Source organism: Diplotaxodon limnothrissa, linkage group LG5 (genome assembly GCF_057381915.1).
Source record: "Diplotaxodon limnothrissa isolate DT_005_m linkage group LG5, D_limnothrissa_male_GT1.1, whole genome shotgun sequence".
NCBI lineage: Eukaryota > Metazoa > Chordata > Actinopteri > Cichliformes > Cichlidae > Diplotaxodon > Diplotaxodon limnothrissa.
In genome coordinates this window covers 18,279,970-18,297,725 of record NC_140600.1, presented here as the reverse complement: position 1 = coordinate 18,297,725, position 17,756 = coordinate 18,279,970, and the positions used below count along the sequence as shown (strand labels likewise).

At 38.4% G+C, this 17,756-nt stretch overlaps 1 protein-coding gene across 4 annotated transcripts; it reads left to right on the top strand.

Moving 5' to 3' along the window:
* The first annotated feature begins 72 nt into the window (after positions 1–72).
* LOC146632067 (natural resistance-associated macrophage protein 2-like) lies at positions 73–17,376 on the top strand. 4 transcript variants are annotated; one of them, XM_085353200.1, is made up of 17 exons: positions 73–216; positions 4,528–4,612; positions 6,484–6,620; positions 6,738–6,857; positions 7,588–7,707; positions 7,795–7,901; positions 7,979–8,049; positions 8,132–8,199; positions 8,280–8,435; positions 8,596–8,754; positions 8,873–8,959; positions 9,408–9,527; positions 9,632–9,781; positions 9,882–9,955; positions 10,656–10,809; positions 11,733–11,786; positions 15,026–17,376. In XM_085353200.1, exons 2-17 carry the CDS (start codon positions 4,579–4,581, stop codon positions 15,101–15,103), a joined length of 1,689 nt encoding a protein of 562 aa, XP_085209326.1. In that variant the 5' UTR covers positions 73–216; positions 4,528–4,578; the 3' UTR covers positions 15,104–17,376. The 4 variants fall into 4 exon arrangements, with proteins under 4 accessions (XP_085209326.1, XP_085209325.1, XP_085209324.1 ...); XM_085353199.1 differs by having other exon boundaries at positions 73–220; XM_085353198.1 differs by lacking the exons at positions 73–216; positions 4,528–4,612 and adding an exon at positions 5,254–5,527.
* Positions 17,377–17,756: the final 380 nt, after the last annotated feature.

Sequence of the window (17,756 nt, the reverse complement as noted above, 5' to 3'; positions counted from 1 at the left end):
AAAAAGAGTAAAATCTAGATGACGTCACTACTTACAACATTTGCGCACATGCGCAGTGTGACTATAGCCTGCTGTTGACATGGGAAGATACTTTGCCGGATTTTAGCTTGGTAACGTGCTCAGCTACTCTCAAGATCTAAACACATGGAACAACTTTACAACCAGCCTTAATTTTCACGGTCAAAACGCTGATTTTTTTTGACCCGCACAGCACACGTAGGTACGTTTCGTTTTTGTACTTGGTTGAAGTAACATTGGCCTAGCCATGCAGCTAATATATCATGGAAACTTGTTAGCTTGGTGGCTCATAACAGTAGTACAGTACTGTAGATTTATATGTTAGCGGATTTGTCGGGAGGATAGATGCCTGAACTTGTTCTGGAGTTCTGGGTAGTGTTAGGCAGTCATGTTTCTCTCTTTTTTTAATAGCTTCCAGGTTCACCTTGATGCAACATAGTTTATATTTAGTGTGGCTCACTGGCATGAGTATCAGGTGGACAGTACTATGGTGATATAAATTTTGTAGCTAGGAAAAAGCAAACAAAAATAAAATAGCAAATAGTGAGTAGAATAAAATAATTGAACTGATGAGAAATATTAGTAGATAAAGAGAGGGAGACTGACTGACTGAATGAATGAATGGCTCATTACTGCACTTGAAGGTGAAAACAAGGTGCTAACAGGATAATTACCAACCAATATCCGTAAAATCAAGTGAAAGCAGCATCCCTAATTAATATAGTCACTGGGTGACAGTTAGTGGAGTTACCCCGTTAATAAGGATCATTGTATAACCCCAAAGTGTCTTAAATGAAGAAGGATCATCATCTCTTCTTACGACTTTTAAAATGACAAAAGATGCCATAATAACCTAATAAATGCAGTAAAAACACACACTAAATTACCCCTGTTTTAAAGTTTAAGCTTAGTATCTTAATTTTAGTTGATCTTCAATCCAAACTAGGGCTGCCACGATTTGTCGACTAGTCACGATTACGTCGACTATCAAAATCGTCGACGACTGATTTAATAGTCGACGTGTCGTTTGAAGCTTTGTAAGATCGCAAAAGACGCAGGAATAATAGCAGGATTTAAGAGTGTAATAACGGACTGAAACAGAAGATGGCAGCACAGCATGTACAAGGATGCCAGCTGCCGTTAAACCCCGAAGAAGAAGAAGCAGCTGTGTCCCAGAATTCATAGCGCGGCCCAGCTTAGTTTCCAACAATGGCGGTAGCTAGTTAGTTTTAATATTACTCTTATTATTCTTTCTGGGTCACAAAATAAACGTTTAACATATTTTCAGGCGAGAATGTAGCTGTGTAAACCTCAAATATCTGCTCAGTTTATCAGGACACCACATATTTTCAAAAGCGCTCCGACGTTTTCGGAGACGTCTGTTACCCACTAGCTCGATAGCTAGCCGGGGGCTAGGTCACTAGCGCCGTGAGAACACCGGACTCCCGGCAAATTGTTTTCAAACCCACCGCTGTCTTTCGCGACTCAGGTTAAATATATATGAGTCACTTAGATAAATTAAAAATGTTATTGTTTGGCTTTTTTTTAGTATTTTATTTGTTCCTGAGTAAATCGGTTTGGCTGAGATTAAAGTTATAGTTTTTACACAGCTGAATAAACGTCAAGCAGACAGCTGATTATCAGAAGTGTGAGATGCTGGAGAATATACTCCGGTGTCCTGTTATATTTTAGATAGCAAGGAGTTTATTAAACTTTACCGAAACAATCTGCAAATTTCATTAAAATTGAATAAACTATCATCTTGTCTTTATTTTTAGTTAGCACCTTAAAAGCTTAAAGCTGTAAGCTAATGATAGTTATATAAGAGCAGATGCTGCTGGTGCAATAAGCTGTAGTTTTATGTCCAGTGGATGATGATCTGATTAGTCGACTAATCACATAAATAATCGGTGACTAGTCGACTATCAAAATAATCGTTTGTGGCAGCCCTAATCCAAACTCAAACTGGGCTTTTCTAAAGTAAGGATCACTGGCTCAGTTAATACTGCACGTGAAGTGTGTGCGTTTCCTTGATAGACCGGGTTTTTGCAGTAGTTTATCCTGGTTGAAGAGTTTAGCTCTCATTCGACCAGACAGACCTGTGTGCTGGCATTGGATTTGGATATATATTTGGATTTTATATTTTGGGAACAGTTTTGGTTCTGCTTATTTTTCATATTTTTTTTAAATTGTCATGCGACAGAGAGGTTGGTGTATCATGATCATTCTTTTTTTGTTCTTTTGTTTGTTAGTTTTTTGCTTATTGTGGCTTATTTATGTAAGATCTTTTTCAACATAGGGCGTAAAAGTCCTTGAGGGCTGTGACATTAGAGACCAGTTTCTGTTTGGGAGTTGTCTTGTATGTAGTGATAGGAAAAGCTGCATCTTGCAGATTAGATTCATTAATGTTCATTGGGCTAAGTTAACAAATGGCTGACTAAGCAATGTGAATTTTTACTACTCCAACAATTTTTTCTTTTTCAAAATTAATTTAGATGAAGAAAGTAAATCCAACTTTACAAGGTGTTCAAATTTTAATGTTTGACAGAACTGATGAAATAAGTTGACGTCTTTGCAAATGTCACACTGGTGACATTAATAAGTCATATTTATATTAAATGCAGAATCACGTGATTATGATTGAAATCAACTCACTACTGCTGGAAAGCTGATTTTCTTTCATCACCGTTTAATTGTGTAACTGAAAGAGTTACACAATCTATGATTCTAATCAAGGTCACGCTGGGACTAGTACAGCACACATCCACACCGGAATGTGAGGCGTAGGGCAGATAGCTTTATTTAGTTTACTTTTTTTGCTGTGTCTGTCCCTTTTTGCAAAGCTGCTTCTAGCAGTGAGCGTAATAATAAAGTTGTTGACGTGTAGCAGTCTGGTGTCACACATGACTGTCAATGCGCAAACTGAGATCTTGGCAATAAACAGTGGACCTGAGTGCGTCAGTGCAGAAAAAAATAAGAAAACAAAAAGTATACACACACGTGCACGTGGAAGTGACAGGACAGTTAACTGAAATTTCTCTTACTGCTGTTTATGTGGAGAAACAGAACCTTTGCTTTAAGACATGATGGCGTGAGATCAATTTTATGTTTAAAAACTTGTGCAATGAGTGATGGGAGAAGGGAGTCACATGGTCATTAAGCTCAGGACAATGCATGAGTGAGAGTGAGGGTGGTCTCTGTTAAGGGACTTGCTGTGCTTTTGTAAGTCCAGAAAGTGATCCCTATGTCAATAGCATGACTTTGATCGTGAATTGTTTATTAGCAATTGCTTGTTCATATTTCATGGTTATGATAACTACACAATAACACCACTCTGCATAGTTGCAAAGGTATTTGAAACCTTATTTTCAGTTTCTCCAGTTGTGGCTTCTGGCTTTGACCACAGGAGAGCACATGAGGCCGGAGAGGCCGAAAATGAAGAAAGTGTTTTGTGGCCCAGAAATCAGCAACTTAAATCCTGATGGTTAGATCTAGACAATTACAAGCTTCATTTAAAAAGTTCATTATGTATTTATTTATTTTTTGATTTCTTCATTCATTTTGTGCAGTTTCACAAAGGTGTGAAGAGGTGCGAAAACAAGTTAAAATAAAATATGTAGCAGTCTGTCTCCAGCTGTATGGCATGTCAACAGGAACGAGAAGGATCGTGGACAGCTTGATGTGGAAATCTGATAATTTTTCCTCCCAGGGATACAATCATAAAAAAAAACTTGCTGCTCTAAATGAACTTTTTAAACAGAAAACAGGTGGAAACTAAAGGCTTGAGGTAAAAATTAGATCGTTTTAATAGCTTCAGTAGAAATGTCAAATCACATTGTCCAAATAAATACATTAAAAAATATTTTTGAATTTATTTAGTTTATGCATTCCCTTTTACGTTTTGTTTTGTTTCTTAGCTTTCTGCCACATCTTTAAGACTGTTAATTTAAATACTGCTGCTGAGGAAACATGTCGTCTTATAATGCGCATTAATCAGGTCACATGATCAGGTGAAAGAAGTGGCACTGGAAACTTTGGTGGTTGGAAAAGCTGCCGAATCTTCACCATCTGCTCCTTGTCACATGGTCCTGCTGTGTGTCATGTGCTTTCCGTGGCCCTTTGCTCCCTCTTTGTCAAACATCATGGTGTTATAGAAGTTATTTTGCAAGACTGAGGTTTCACATTTCATTCCTCAGTTTCCGTTACGAGCAGCACAGAGTGTGTGGTAGAAGTGAAACTTGGCTGACAGTGGTCAGCTCAGTGTTTCCTGTTAGACGATCCCATTAATGTAGTGTCCTTTGACTTGCTTTTAATGTTGCTTAGTCATTGTTATGACCTTCAACGTTCAGTGTTTTTCAATTTGTTTTCTTAAAGAGGAACAGAAATTGCTGCACAGTCATGTCTCGTGTTAAATAGTTTGTTCTTCCTTTTGAAAAATGTGTTTTGTTATAAAATTTTTCTTTACTCATGTTTTAATTCTCAGATTATGCAACTGTTGTCTTTTTGCAGGGAGGCTGATATTCATCCCTTATCTTCCCAGGGATCCCTCAGCCTGCCCTGATGAAGCCCAAGCAAGACGGAGACCTCCTGGAAGGTACACGTTTAAGATGACTGAAACATGACCCTTAAAATACAGACCCACTCAACATGTTGTCCAATATTAAACACTTTGGACATTTGGCTGTGGCTGGAGGCATATTCTGAGTCACAGGGAGCTTAATATTCAGATTATAATCAGCAAAAAATCTGAACGAGAATAAATCAGAAGAAGAATTGTAAATGACCCCGATTACTTCCTGGCTGACTACTTAATGCACACCTGTGGTGATATCTTGTCTTCCCAAAAAATAGCTTCCTCCCAGCTGAAATGATTCTCTGTGAAGAGATTTAAGAGCAGCACAACAAAACCTGAACAGACTGCAGATATTCATGTTCAGAAATCTGAACCAACAGGTGTCAAAAAACTGACAAGAAAGCAATTTAAGAAGTCAAATGCATTTTTCCGTGTAATCCCCACTCTGTATTATAATTACGCCAATTATGACCGGTAACATGAGCCAGTGAGTACACTGATAGCTGCTGTAACAGTGTTTTCCTTTACGACTTTAAATTATTTATCTTAAAAAGATAAACATGGTCCATCTTTTTAAAAGGCACACAGTGTGTTTACTGTGATAAACAGTAAAAACTCTGACGCTAATAAAACTTTGTCGCTAACTCAGATTCTTTGAAAAACTGTCTGTGCTTTTTTTCCCATGTGTGAGAAAGGGCGGGTTTTGTAATGTATTGACTTCCTCGAGCACATAGTGCGTGCGCCATATTTACTTCTCTCTCTGTGTGGGTCATTTTTAGAAAGGCGGGGTCACAGTGTCCTCGTAACAGCTCATGTCTAAAAAAAAAATGATGATAAAGGCAACGTCATATAAAAGCTAATACTTAGGCAACTGTGGACTTTAGGACCTTAGTGAGTTGGAGATGGAGGGGGCAAGACATGAAAAGTCCAAACTCAGTGAGTAGCAGTTCTCTGCATTTACATGCACTTTGGACAAACTATTATAGATCTGTTGCTTTATTTTAATCTTGGAGTTGTTTTTTAGTTCTTTTGTTTTCTGGTGTTTTCATGTAGTTCTTTTCTTTTTTGCTGGAGTTTCTGAGGTTAACATGCAAACAATGTGGAGCTAATTACAGGTTACTGCTCAGCGAGTAAAGGCTTGTAATTTAAAGTCTTAGACCAAAGTGCTTGTGTTGCATGTAGATTAGAAGCAATGAGTTTTGTTTGCCTTTTTCCAGAGGGTGTACTTGTGCTGTTAGAAAGCCCCTGGATCCCAGACAAGTGTTAGATTGTGTGTCTCAAACGTTTTTCCAAGTGCAGTTAGACTGACAGAGTCAATATTTGATTATTTCAAGTATTTTAAGCAAGCTGCAAAACCTGCCAAAAAAACCCTTCCCTTAATTGTCAGAATTTTATGCTTTATGTGTGAATTAGTGAAATTAGCTGAGATTTTTTTCTATCATAGTGATTATGCCACATCCATAAATCAGAGTTTCACAATAACTATACAGAGTTTAAAACGGCGCTTACGTCCAGATATAATAATGCGTCGCACTGGCACAAACTGGGTTCTGGCTTAATTTTTCTCAATGCGTAAAATATAGGGAGGAGAACATTTAAATCAAGCAAGTGTTCAGAAAACAGCGCAACCTTTTCAAATTAACTGCAAAATTAACCACGCCTATGACCACCATTTGGGGATTGTGCTCACACGCTATTTTGCCCTCTTTAGTAAATCTGGCCCTCACAGTTGTTTTTTTTAACTACATCTCCATTGCTGCAATGTGTTTGGTCAACAGAAAACACGGGAGGATGTTGATAATGAATGAAAAGACATGTGTAACGCTACCTAAGGGTACTCTGTGTGATGACTAATGAGAGTCCCTCTGTTTGTCCTGCTGTGCTTTCATCAGAGGACTCCCCTCAGGAGAATGGAGTCCACACAAACCAGTACAGCTCCATCTCCCCTCCTGCTTCACCTGTGGCCCAGGATGAACCCTTCTCCACATACTTTGAAGAGAGGGTGCCCATTCCAGACAGTGAAAACCAGGTACCACTGCCATCACAAATAGTGTGTTTCATTTAGACACACAGGAAAAATATTTTATTTGTAAGTATATGTTTTGCATATTATTTGATTCAAAAGGAAAATTCTGTTTCTGTTCAGTTGTTCAGTTTCCGTAAGCTCTGGGCTTTCACTGGACCGGGGTTTTTGATGAGCATTGCTTATCTGGATCCGGGGAACATCGAATCAGACCTGCAGTCTGGAGCTGCAGCTGGCTTTAAGGTGAATGAAAACGTTAATCCACCCAGAAAAATAAACTGTGGGTGTAGTTTTGCAGGCAGCGGAGGTAGATTTAGGAAAATAACAACTATACTTCGAATGTTTCAGGCTTCAATCCTTTCACTTTATATTTCAGGAAGTAATTCTGTCTTCAGATACTTTCAGATACTTTTTCTTTGAAAAATATTACTGCCTTTTTTCTTCTTCTTCTTCTTTTTTTTTTTTTAAGAAACCAGGGTCATATTTTGTCTCTAGCTCAGTACTTCACTTGTATAATAAGCTGCATGATTGCTCTGTTGTCTGCATCTATGATAACTCCCTTTTATTAATAAATAAATAAATATGCTGTGTTGCAGATAAAATGCTAATTTGAAATCTTAGTTTTAACTCTTTACCCCTTGAAAACTGATTAGAAGTAACTCTCGAGGCTTTTTTAAATCTGATCTGAAGGGTTTATGTCATATTTCAGGCCTGCTTATAAAACAAAATGACTGGGTTTGCATCCGACGTGAGGGAGGGTGATCTCTGCCCTTGCAGCTAAATCTTTGTTCATTATTTATTGAAGTGTTCAATCTCGTCATTAAGGGTACAGGGGAGGTTGTCAAAGGTCATTTTTATGTTGGAAAGTCTTAATGCATCTCACTGTATTGAGCAAACATGAACTCATACAAGAAATCTAGGGGTCTGTGCAGATGTGGCCACATGTGCTGATTTCGTGCTTCGCCTTCTTCAGCTCCTATGGGTTCTCCTTGTATCCACTATCATCGGGCTGCTGTTGCAGAGGCTGGCTGCTCGCCTCGGGGTGGTCACAGGGATGCACCTGGCTGAAGTCTGCAACCGCCAGTATTCCACCGTGAGCACCCCCCTCCACCCTCAAGACACATCTGAGTCACATCTTTCTTGTCTTTCATTATTTATAATACATTCTATTTAATTTCAGGTTCCTCGCATCATCCTCTGGCTGATGGTGGAACTGGCCATTATTGGCTCAGACATGCAGGAGGTCATTGGCTGTGCCATAGCTCTCAACCTCCTTTCTGTGGGCAGGTAACGTCTTTGACACTTGTATTGGAAAAGTTTATATGATTTTGCAGATTTACAAAAAAGGATTCTTTCTCGCTCAGGATCCCACTGTGGGGAGGAGTTCTCATCACCATCACAGACACATTCGTGTTCCTCTTTTTAGACAAATATGGTATGTGATTTGTTGATGCAGATATGCAACTGATGCAACCAGATTGGAACCCAAGTGATTACATATGTTTATATCTCTGCAGGACTGAGGAAACTTGAAGCTTTCTTTGGCTTTCTGATCACTATAATGGCTCTTAGTTTTGGTTATGAGGTACGTTTTGGTCACCTGAAGCATTTGTCACCCAGTGTGTGGCTGCATCACAGGGTTGATTTTGTGTTTTCTCCCTGTAGTATGTGCTGGTAAAACCGGACCAGGGGGAGTTGCTGAAGGGTATGTTTGTACCCTACTGTGCCGGCTGTGGGCCTGTGCAGCTGGAGCAGGCAGTGGGAATTGTAGGTGCTGTCATCATGCCCCACAACATCTACCTGCATTCAGCCTTGGTCAAGGTTAGAAACATCAATGTACTGTTGTGTGTAGACTAAGAGAAATTAGATTTTCCTAAATGAATGTGAAAACTGTTTCATGAATAACCTTATGAGTGGGAAAAAAAACATTTTAAAGTAACGTTTTTAAGCTTATTGTTTTTTATCTCCCCTCCTTATTCAGTCTCGGGAAGTCGACCGCAAAAATAAAAAGGAAGTCAAGGAAGCCAACAAGTACTTCTTCATTGAGTCTGCTATCGCCCTCTTTGTCTCCTTCCTCATCAATGTGTTTGTCGTCGCAGTCTTTGCTCAGGCCTTCTACAGTAAATCCAACATGGACGTGGTGAGTGTCCATGGCGCCATACTGAGGACTGTTGAAAGCGTGTGTGGGTCATTTTGAGATACAGTAAATTATAAGTGAAACAGTGGTGATCAAGTTGTTGCTGACTGTGTTCCTGCAGAATGCAATGTGCAATAAAACTGGCAGCCCTCACACAGATCTCTTCCCTCTTAACAACAACACACTCGAAGTGGACATTTACAAAGGGGTAAGTCCACAGTCTGTAAGTCTCTGCAGTTCTGATGAGCAGGTTGCATAATGTCTCATTTTGGAGCTACTAAAATAATACAGAATAACATCAGAGAGTAGAAAGGGAAGGAGCATCTAGCAGTTTATGGCTTGATTATCTAATTTTTTTTAATTAAAAAAAAACAAATGTTTTCCCCTTGTGTGACATTAAGACAGTGTAAACATATCATAGAGGTATTTTCACAAAATGGCTCCTTGGGTGTTTAGGTGTGTTTCTAGAGTTGAATCAAAGTGTTTTTACTCTTTACTTTCCTATTAATAATATCTAAAAAGGCTAATTTACACATTGTGTGAGTACCAATTTATTTTACCATTCATCACTTTGAAATGGCTGTTTGTCCTAGATTAGACTTTACCCAGATGAACATGTATGTTGACACTTAACTTTGTTTGATACATGTGTTCAGGGGATCGTCCTGGGGTGTTTCTTTGGACCAGCAGCTCTCTACATCTGGGCTATCGGTATTCTGGCAGCTGGACAGAGCTCCACCATGACGGGCACGTACTCTGGACAGTTTGTGATGGAGGTAGGAACACATGTTGGCACAGTGTATTTTACTTAGATACCACTTTCCTCTGTTTAAAAAAGGAAACAGCTCTGCACTGATGTTTCTGCTTTCGTGTTTTTAAGGGTTTCCTGAACCTGCGGTGGTCTCGTTTTGCACGGGTGCTGCTGACCCGCTCCATCGCCATCACGCCTACACTGCTGGTCGCCATTTTCCAGGATGTTCACCATTTGACTGGGATGAATGACTTTCTGAATGTGCTGCAGAGCCTGCAGGTCAGCACGAGTATCTTCCCCTCAGTGCAGTTTGTACTGAAACATTTTTGATGTTCTTTTTGTGTTCTTGTTAAAAATATTCACTCTTCTCATCCTTCAGCTTCCATTTGCTTTGATCCCAATTCTGACCTTCACAAGTCTGAAATCCATAATGAACGACTTTGCTAACGGATTGTAAGTGAAATAAATGTTTTAATAGTTTTTATTCTCTTCTTTATTAAGTACAAACTGTATGCATTTTACTCATAACTGACAGGATAATTATCTCAAGAAGCAAGCTTTTCTTGGCCCTTCATGTAGTTGAAGTCTGTGTACGATCAATGAATTTAACACAAATGAAAACATTAGCAGCACAGTCCAAAGCATCTCTTCCCGTAGCCTCGGAGTTTAGGGAAATAATGATGGACTGAGGCCAAGGAACAACTGATTTAGCGAAGTCCATTGTTTGACCCTGTTTGGTCTTTATCCAAATATAAAACCAAGCAACACAAAGTCCGGACCCCCAACTGTATTCTCTGGATGTTTTACTCAGGTCAGCATAAAAGGACTGGACTGACTCAGGTGTAGACGTGGTGTCATGTGACATACAGTCGACTCTGCTCAGAGTTGTCATTGTGACTGTTTACTTATCTAATGCACAGACGGGTCATTTATTAAATCAACCATATATTTATATTTAAGCTGTCTAAAATGGAGTTGCGCAAAATAGGAATTTATGCAGCAGTGTGACTAACTAACAGAAGTGAGTCTGTGTGTTTCTGGAAAAAAATGTGTTTCTGGTCAATTTGCAGTGTTAGGAAGTATTTTGAGGACTCTGTTAGTTTAGAAAGCACAGGATTTCCCAATTGTCTAATCCAAAGTCTGTTTCCTCTAGGGGGTGGAAGATTTCGGGAGGTATCCTCATCCTGGGCGTTTGTGCAATCAACATATATTTTGTGATTGTTTATGTGACGGCCCTGAACAGCGTGGTGCTCTATGTTTTAGCTGCTCTCCTCTCTGTAGCCTATCTGGCCTTTGTGGCATACCTGGTGAGTTATTATTGCTGTTTCATGTCTAAATTGTTGTCTGTTGATGCCTGTAGTCTAATCTCATGTTGATAGGACTGCAGAGCATGTTTTCACACATCTTATTTTCTAATAACCAGAATTAGTCCTGGGTGGTATAACCAAAAGTCTGTCCATCCATCTATTTTCTGCCATTGATCTGGGTTCTGTTCATGGGAACCCAGATCGCCAGACCTCTCTCTCTCCAGCTCCTCTGAGTGAGACCGAGGTGTTTCAAAGCCAGCTGAGAGAAGTAATCTCTCCACTATGTCTCGGGTCTGCCCCATAATCTCGTCCCACATGCCCGAAAAGCATTACCCAGGAGGTATCCCCGTGAGATGTCCAAGCCCCCCTTCAATTGGCTTCTTTTGATGGGTGCCACAATCATTTCTTAAAAGATTTCTGCCTTTTTCATTTTGTATTACAGAATTATCTTAAATTTTATGCATTTCTTTTATTTTTATTTTTTACTGGTGTTTTTTTTTTTTAGTAGGTTTACAGTGACATGCTTCTATTGGGATTATAGATCAGAAAACATTTGAATGTCATCAGAAAAATAAAGTAAAGAATGGTAAAAAAAAAATCTATTTTAAAACACCGTGTGTGCCCACAGCACAGAAGCAACATGACAAGAAATGAAGCAAGATGAGTCTAAACTTCATAAAACCCTAAATTCCAAAAGTTGAGATCACAGTTGTTATACTGGCAAATACAATATTACACTAAATCTTTCTGGCTGTGTATTGATGGCTGGAAAAAGCAAGATAACCCACCCAGCAGTAATCAGAACATATCGGTAGCAAATGAATAATATTTTTTTCAAAAATTTGAATGCTTCACTTTCTAGACATTGAAAAGGTACACACACACAAAGTCTGTAATGTCCTCTCGCTTCTTCCTCCTTGCAGGCTTGGCACTGTCTGGTTGCCCTGGGCGTCTCCTGCCTGGACTGTTGTAGCAGGGTAAGCAATCGGCCCGCTGTGCTCATAGAGGAGCAGTCAGAGTACGACTCCTAAAGCTGAACACGACTGTAACCAACAGCATGTCTCTTTACTCTGGGCGCCCCGTACACAGCCGGGACTCTTTAGGATCTTGAAAGCACATTTGACTTTTATTTTTTAAAGGGCTGGATATCTTGGGTTTTTTTTTAAGATATCTGTCTGGGAGCCTTTTTTTAGGCTCTCAGACATTCATATGACACCAGCACAGGATGTTATCTTCCAGCATTTGATACTTCAGCCAAGTAGAAATGTGATGATTTTTAAACTCTAATTTAACCTATGATTTGTCCTGCTCTTAATCACCCTAATCCTCCCAGTGTGAAGCCACACTGCACATTTTATGATTCCCACTCAGTCTACCTCAATATCCTTTATTTTATTTTTTTAATCTCAGAGTCAGCTCTCTTCAAGTGTGACTCATTAGCTTAAAAAACAAGTCTAATACTGCTAGATAATGTCTAAAAATAATATTATGACACATGAGAGTCAAATGTCCAATAGATATCCAGCCCTTATATTACAGGGTTTTTTTTTGTTTTCAGCATTCTTGTCTAGCATATCGAAGAATTTACAGTGGCATTTTTGAGCATCATGCACATCTTTCACTTGTTGCTTCTTGTGTTTGGAGTCCGAGCTTAGAGTGCACGTGTAGTTAATGCACAAGTCTGTAAAAATACATTTTAAATCAGAGCCAGAAAACAGAAAAACTGACTTGAATGGAGGAAAGTCTGAAAGTCACCTTATCATTTCCAAAATTGGTGTGTGTCTGGCCCCTGAAAGCTGCTTTAATAATGTTTTTAATGCACAAATGATCGATGAAATTAATTCCTGAGTGCACATTAGTGACACAGGCAAGCAGGTGAAGCTTTGTGTGACTGCAGCATCATCCCCCGAGCCTCTGTTAGCGCCTCTGTAGTTTATGATGCCAGAGACTCAGGTTGAAGTGAGCCCATCAGTGAAATCATACTTGTGTTTTTAGCAGTGTGCAGAAGCGTCCTTTGCTTTCAAGCCTTTATTGCATGTGCAAAAATAATGATTTTGTGCATTCTTTTTATTTTTGTTTGTTTTCTGCGATACCAAGTTAACCTCAGTACTATATTTGTTATTTTTTGTTGAACTTCAGGTATACAATAGTAAGATGTGTATAACTGATGGGGAAGGTGGATTTATGTGCATGTGCTCTAGTACAACACTGTAATCATTTAAAGTTGTTAGGACTGTGTTTGAGTAGCAGCCATGACAAAGGATGTTGTGTTTATGTATTAAAATCCATAACCACAAGTTTGTGTGTGCGGTACAGTGTGTAGAGCACACAAGTCATTTATGAACAAAGTTTAGAAATCTCACAGCTCATATTAAAATGCAGATTCACTCATGTGTATACATTATACAGTTTCCCAAGCTAATGACTCCACTCTGAGACCTCCTAATGTTTTACTGTGAAGTTAAGTAGTCACATGATAGCGTGATTATCAAGTGGGGAATAAAATAGTTTGTTTTTGTTGCCTTATTTATTTTCTGTCCTGGCTTTGTTAGTCAGACCAGTTTGCAGGACAGTTGTATACCCTGTTTTTATAGAAAAACAACAGACACGTTTTTAATAAAGCAATAAAAGATTATTCAGGTGAGGAAAGGTGGATTTAATTTTTTTTTATAATTGTTTATGTTTCGGCTGTCACCATTTGTCAGTTCAGTTTCAGCTGTGACTGATGTTAGCCTTCACACAGCCCTCACTCAGCTGCTCTTTGTCCCGGTAGCATGCTCAATATCAGTAAAGTGACGATGATTAGACTGTGAATGAGTTTTAGCAGCCAACACTGACGAGCCTCTTCTTCCAGTTTTACAACAAAGAAGATTAAAATTGCTGTGACATTGCACAATATAATAAACTGTATTAAAGCTCCTGACTTGGCAATATCCAAGTAGCATGTACATACTGACCAATAAGATGAGAGTACGATGAGCTGTGTGGGGCACTGTAAACACAGTAAAGGCCTCGAGTTTTTTTCAGATGTTTTTGTGTTAAAATTCTCTCTCTGGCGTGGTGGTTCAACATTTCTGCTCTTGTATAAAGTTCTCAAAAGCTTTTCTAAGATTTCTAAAGCTGTTCTTAGACGTGATAGAAATATGTTTCAGGTGAACGTGAGTTTGTCTTATATAAATAACTTCTCTGGCAATAAAACAAACATGACAGACGAACATTTGAACTGTTACAGAGAAAACTGTGTCTACTCTCAAATTATATCATGTGGTTCTCTGGTCATTTCTGTTTTCTTCCCTCTTTTGGAGGTTGAATGAAAAGCTGTTATTTTTCTGCTGCTGGATGAAGCCGCTGTGTCTCCGAAATAAATTCACATTATGGATATAAGGACATTTGTTTGCGTCTTCTGTGTGAAAGTCCTAACATGGACTCAGGATTACTGTGTTTTTAACTTTTAAGTAGCTGAGTAAATGATAATCTTAAAGCCCATCTTTGTTTTTTAAAAGATAACTCTCCTCACTGTAAAACCCCAAACAGTAGAGTAAAGGTGTTAAACTGATGTGTTTAGAATAGTTAGCTAAATTACAAAAATCTTCATTTCTCCTTACTGGTGCTGTTTGAGGGTGTAGCACCTCCTAGTAGGCTATAGAAATGTTCTTTTTCAGGACTTTCCAGGATTAAATGAGGAAAGTCTGACCCAAGGTGAGCACATTTTAATGAATCTGCAGTCATAAAACAATCAATATCAAATCCTGAACTGATTTAACTCTATTAATCACCAATTACAGTGCATTGTTGATTGCAATGATTTAGTTTAAAACTCTGACATTTCATCCTGTTTGTAAGTAAAGAACCAACACCTGGCAATCCATATTCTCCAGATTTATGGTCGAACTAAAAAAGAGTGAATAATACGTATGTAGAGTAACATAAAAAGGATTTGGTAACACAGATGGTTTCCCGAGTCATCAGAAGAAGAGTGTGTGTGTGTGTGCGCGCGCTTAGTTTACTATATTTTTATTTAAGCCGATGCTGACTCTCCACTGATTTCTCTAAATGTTAACATATTTTAAGAGCTTACATTTTCTATGAAAACCAAAACAAGTTCTGGCAAAATCAAATAAAAATGCTTAACAATTAAATCATGCTCAGCTGATTTGTCTTCAGTGTGTGACTGTTCCTCTGAGTAATGAGAGCTCCATGTCCTCTTCTCTTCCAGATGCAGCTGGGTGTGTCGCGTCACACAGACATGTACTTACTGAACGATATGGACTCTAATGCATTGGTGGACAGATGAAGGACACTCAGAGCAGGTGCTTGACTGTGGTGTAGACACCGTTAGATGACCCGACTGAAGCGTGGGACCACTGAAACTCGGCTAGTATGTGTTAGTCTTCACCCCCTCGGTGCCTGAGGTGTTTTTAAAGTGTCCTTACAGAACGCCCACGGATGATCGTGACGTTTTCATTCACAAATATCTCCGGCAGCTTCGGCTCTTGCAGAAGAATAATGTTTAAGAAAGCAGTGTTTAATTAGAAGATGTGTTTAAACAGTTGCTGTGGCTGTAACTATATAAGGTTAGACGCTGCAGCCATGAAGCAGACAAAATAAACTGACAGCGCGTGATGTTGAATTGCCCGAGTCGTAATTCAGAGAAATAGTGCGCTCGAGGCTGCACGCTATTCCACATGAAGGTGCTCGTGGTTTTTGTTTTAATTACCCGTTTAACTTGTTCCTGTTTTGCCTCACATGATCTTAAAAAGAGATCTCATTGGATCTTTTAGATATCCTCACATAGTCACAACAAGAAGGCAGAAAACCAATCACACTCGAGCGCTGTAGGGTTAATTTATATGATGTTAAAGTCAAAAGCTGCTGCATTATGGGTTTTTTATTTGTTCAAGACAAAGAGATTCCTGCAATAATGAGATTCAGTTAGATGTTAATATTAGACCAATATTAGACCAATAAATTGATAGAATATATTGAATATGTACATAACCCTTGTTGATCTTATTTATGTGTCATTAGTCAACATTTTTCCCCATGTTTAAGTCTCTTTTAATATATTGCATATAAAAGAGGTGACAGTTTTATGTCACTCTCATTCGACAGCTGCTTCGTCGTTGAGATGAATCCCTCCAAACTTTCTTTTTAAAATTAATTTATTTTTTTAAGTATTAAGTATTCAAGATCTCCTTACTGCAGTGGGATTTAATAAGTGTCCAAAAATATATTTTTTAAAAGATGCAGACTTTAAATTAAATATTAATGTGTCCAGTTTTAGCACATTTACATTCCCATTAAATGCATCTATGAATTTTCTGTCATAGCAGTGGTTCAATATGACTGATCAGTGCAGAGATCAGAGTCCAGTCAGCTCAGTGTTTCTCTTTTGTTAATTAATTTTTGTGTTATTCATTCTTCCCTTTTATTGTTCTTAGTTTTTCTTCAAAGTTAATCTTATGGTCAGTTTATTCCAGTATTTTATTTATGCTATTTGTTTTAAATGCTTTTTTTTTTAGCTTTGGCTTTTGAGAGTGTTAGAGCTGCCTTTTTTTTCTTTTTTTTTGATTATGCCAAATGTGTGCAGAGGTGTGATGTTCACTGTGTTATCTACAGAGAAACAAAGCGATTGTTTAATTCTGAAATCTTACTGGGAGAGTAAAATTGGCAGCTGAGGGGAGCCGGTGGAAAATGGTGTATCTCCAAGCCATCAACTCTGGTATTTCTTGTTGCTGAAAGCTGGTTTTCAAGTCCTGGTGGAGTTTGTTTCCAATATCAGAGAAGACAGTGCCTAACATCAGAGAGCTTATATGAGAAATTGTGATCAACTGTGAAACACAGATGCTTGTTCGTTTGCTCCACAACAGTGAAGATGTAGTATAGAGAAAGCACTGGTCAAGACAACGGGGAACTGGAGAAAATAATAAAATGAAACTATAAGCAAATCTGAAATAGGACACTTGAGAAGCAGTTTAATGAACCGAACCTTTCCACTGACCAAATATGAACTGTAGGTTATATTTACTGTGCAGATGACCACAGTGCCTCATGTTTTTACCACTGTGCCTCATTTAGGGCATCCTGAGCACAAAAAGAACAAATCAGCACTTGATTGCAAAAGAAGCGTATAATTGAAAGAATGGAAATTACACTTTAAGCTGTTTGTTTGAGGGTTTATTTAATTTGGAGGACCATTAATGGGTTAAATGCTAGAAACGTGTGTGGTCTTTTATGCAAATGTCACTGAACATATCTCCATGTTGAGTTGTATTTGTTAGAATAAGATGTACGTCTCTCTATGCCACCTTGGCAGTGTTACGAGGTTTTCTCTGATTGGTGCATCACGTTTCACGTTGTAAACATGATTTGAATTCAGAAACACCTGCCGAAGACCATTTTTAGGTTTCATGTCTAGACAGAAAACTGATGCTGTATTATATTGTGATTTTTTTCTGGAACTCTAAAACTGTTAAGTGTGGCACAGTATTGGAACGTCTATCTAAAGGGCCACAGTTTAAATTACCTGCTGTCTGTATGTTTTTTGTTTTTGTTTGTTAGTTTGAATGGTGCTCTTGGTAAATAAAAATAGACTTTATTTCAGTTTGTGTCTTTCCTTTGTTAAATTCATACTTGGACTGAATGTTGAACAACTTCTTACTCTTTATCCCTCATAACGTTTTCTCTGTATCGTTCTTCCTGGTGTTGGACTTTTTTTTAGCATCTAAGTAACAAATATGAAATTAGTTCATGTTGACAGTCACAGAATGTAAATGTGACCATCAATCAGAGCATTCAGAGATATTGCGAAATTGAAAGATTTAATAATCACCTAGGAAAGGAAGAGAAAGTTATTAGATTTGTGAACGTGTTTCCAGTATGTTCCGAGAGTAACTTATAACTTATTACAAGTAAAAAATTAAGTGTTTATTGATTTTTATTTTATT